At 50.3% G+C, this 2500-nt stretch overlaps 1 protein-coding gene across 2 annotated transcripts in view; it reads right to left on the bottom strand.

The window, feature by feature from the left end:
• The window catches only part of sema3h (sema domain, immunoglobulin domain (Ig), short basic domain, secreted, (semaphorin) 3H), a 46304-nt gene that overhangs the window by 19566 nt on the left and 24238 nt on the right, over positions 1 to 2500 (bottom strand). For both annotated transcript variants that reach the window (XM_079740941.1, XM_079740942.1), the window contains exon 7: positions 713 to 858. In XM_079740941.1, the coding sequence (XP_079597067.1) occupies positions 713 to 858 (146 nt within the window). The remainder of the gene's footprint in view (positions 1 to 712; positions 859 to 2500) is intronic.

The following is a 2500-nucleotide window of genomic DNA, read 5'->3' as shown; positions in this document are numbered from 1 at the left end:
CTGTCGGGCTGATTACTGCGGGATAACAACATTGCGTTTATAAAAGTTCGTTGCAGCGCCGTCTGGCAGCCTGAGCTGTGCGCCCGCAACCTCTCACTCACTCAACAGACGCCACACTCACAAACTGTCAACATCGCAACCAAGTCGATTTTGTCTAGAGGGGAGTAGCTGAGCGGCCCCTTCCGAAGTGGTACAGCCCAGGTGGGCCTTGAACTGCGATTGGTCAGAAAGACGTAACAGCTAATGACAACATTGAACTCTTGTGCAGGCTCGAACAGAGTGACACACAAACACACACACACTTTTAAGGAGTTTTTCACCCGCTCCGTATCCTTGCTTGCCCCAACAAGTTCGTGCGACGTTGCGGCGTGCTTGTTGTTTTGTTTCCGGTGTAGCAAGATCCGGTATGGTGTTGTCGTTTTTCTAACGTGACTAGTTGTTGCTAGACAGCGGGTGAAAAAACGACAACGTTTGCCAAGCCAAAAGAGCGTTGATCACGCAATAAAAAAAATAACGCCGTTATAATTGGTTTGCGTTAACGCCGTTAATAACGCGTTAAACTGACAGCACTAATATATATACATATTTATATATTCCTCTCTCTCTCACTACTTGTACCATATATACTGCAAACACACAAACGTGCACATGCATGTGCATACACACACACACACAAACACACACACACACAGACAGGGGGCGTGGTTGGTACCTTGCAGACGCGAGCCACACGGGAGTAGAGCACCTTCCCAGCAGCGCCCTCAGCCTCCTGAGCACGCTCAGTGAAGAACACGTACACCTTATCGTCCTCCGGGTTATCAGTCTCAGACAGTGGGGCCACACGCACAAACTGAGCATCTGGAGGGAGAGGGACATAGACCGAGACAGGGAGAGAGAGAGAGAGAGAGAGAGAGAGGGGGGAGAGAGAGAGAGAGGGAGAGAGAGGGAGAGAGAGAGAGAGAGAGGGAGAGGGAGGGAGGAAGGGAGAGAGAGGGAGAGGGAGAAGGAGAGACAGAGAGAGACAGAGAGGGAGAGGGGGAGGAAGGGAGAGAGGGACATAGACAGAGACAGGGAGAGAGAGAGAGAGGGAGAGGGAAGGAGGAACGGAGAGAGAGAGAGAGAGGGAGAGGGAGAGATAGAGAGAGAAAGAGAGAGGGAGGAAGGGAGAGAGAGACAGAGAGAGAGGGGGGGAGGAAGGGAGAAAGGGAGAGAGAGACAGAGACAGAGAGAGAGAGAGAGAGAGGGAGGAAGGGAGAGAGAGAAAGAGAGTGAGAGTGAGAGGGAGAGAGAGAGAGGGAGAGAGGGAGGAAGGGAGAGAGAGAGAGACAGAGAGAGAGAGGGAGGAAGGGAGAGAGAGAGACAGAGAGAGAGAGAGATAGAGAGAGAGAGGGAGGAAGGGAGAGAGAGAGACCGATTCAGAGAGAGAGAGACAGAGACAGAGAGAGAGAGGGGGAGGAAGGGAGAGAGAGAGGGAGAGAGAGAGATAGGGAGAGAGGGAGGAAGGGAGAGAGAGAGAGAGAAAGAGAGAGAGAGGGAGAGAGAGAGGGAGAGAGGGAGGAAGGTAGAGAGAGAGAGAGACAGAGAGAGAGATAGAGAGAGAGAGGGAGGAAGGGAGAGAGAGAGAGAAAGATTCAGAGAGAGAGAGAAAGATTCAGAGAGAGAGAGACAGAGACAGAGAGAGAGAGGGGGAGGAAGGGAGAGAGAGAGAGGGAGAGAGAGAGAGAGAGAGGGAGAGAGGGAGGAAGGGAGAGAGAGACAGAGACAGAGAGAGATAGAGAGGGAGGAAGGGAGAGAGAGAGGGAGGAAGGGAGAGAGAGAGAGAGAGAGTGAGAGAGAGATAAACAAAATAAACAAATAGACTCAAGACAAGACAGTGACAGCGAAATAGACAAAGCCAAGAGAGCATAAAAAATTGAGATAAATGGAGAAGTTGGCCTCCATTTTGTTTCAATTTCAACAGCGATGAACAGAGAAGAGGATAATATCAGGAGAGAAGATAAGAACATGAGAAGAATGCACAAGAAGAGACGAGAGACAGCGACAGCGGGAAGTGGCATCCCAGTAATGCGACACAAACGACAACGAAAACAGAGATAAAGACAGCGGTGTGTGACTGTGTTTACAAAAACATCCATCCACATAATGTAGATCTTGTTGTTGTTTATGTTTGTAATTTCCTCATAAAGACCCAACGAGGCAAACGGGAGATGCTAAGATGTTGAGATTATAGTGGAGAAAGGCCGTGGTAAACACATCACAGCCGGAGGGACCTGGAGCCTAAACAATTTGCTGATAGGGGGGTCTGAACCTGGCCAATCAGAGGCCAATCATCCCCAGTCATCACATGATGTGCGTTACAGCCCAACCAAGCCTTGATGCTACCCTGGGTTCAGCGAATCGCTCAGATTCCTCACCCTGACGCTGTGCTCAAAGTTCAAACTCCTTACACCTTGACCCCGGTTGACCTCTTGAAACCGTCCAATCAGATGACAGCTTTGTT

Source organism: Pollachius pollachius, assembly GCF_949987615.1.
Source record: "Pollachius pollachius genome assembly, chromosome: 8".
Taxonomy (NCBI): Eukaryota; Metazoa; Chordata; class Actinopteri; order Gadiformes; family Gadidae; genus Pollachius; species Pollachius pollachius.
This window is presented reverse-complemented; position numbering and strand designations above follow the sequence as displayed.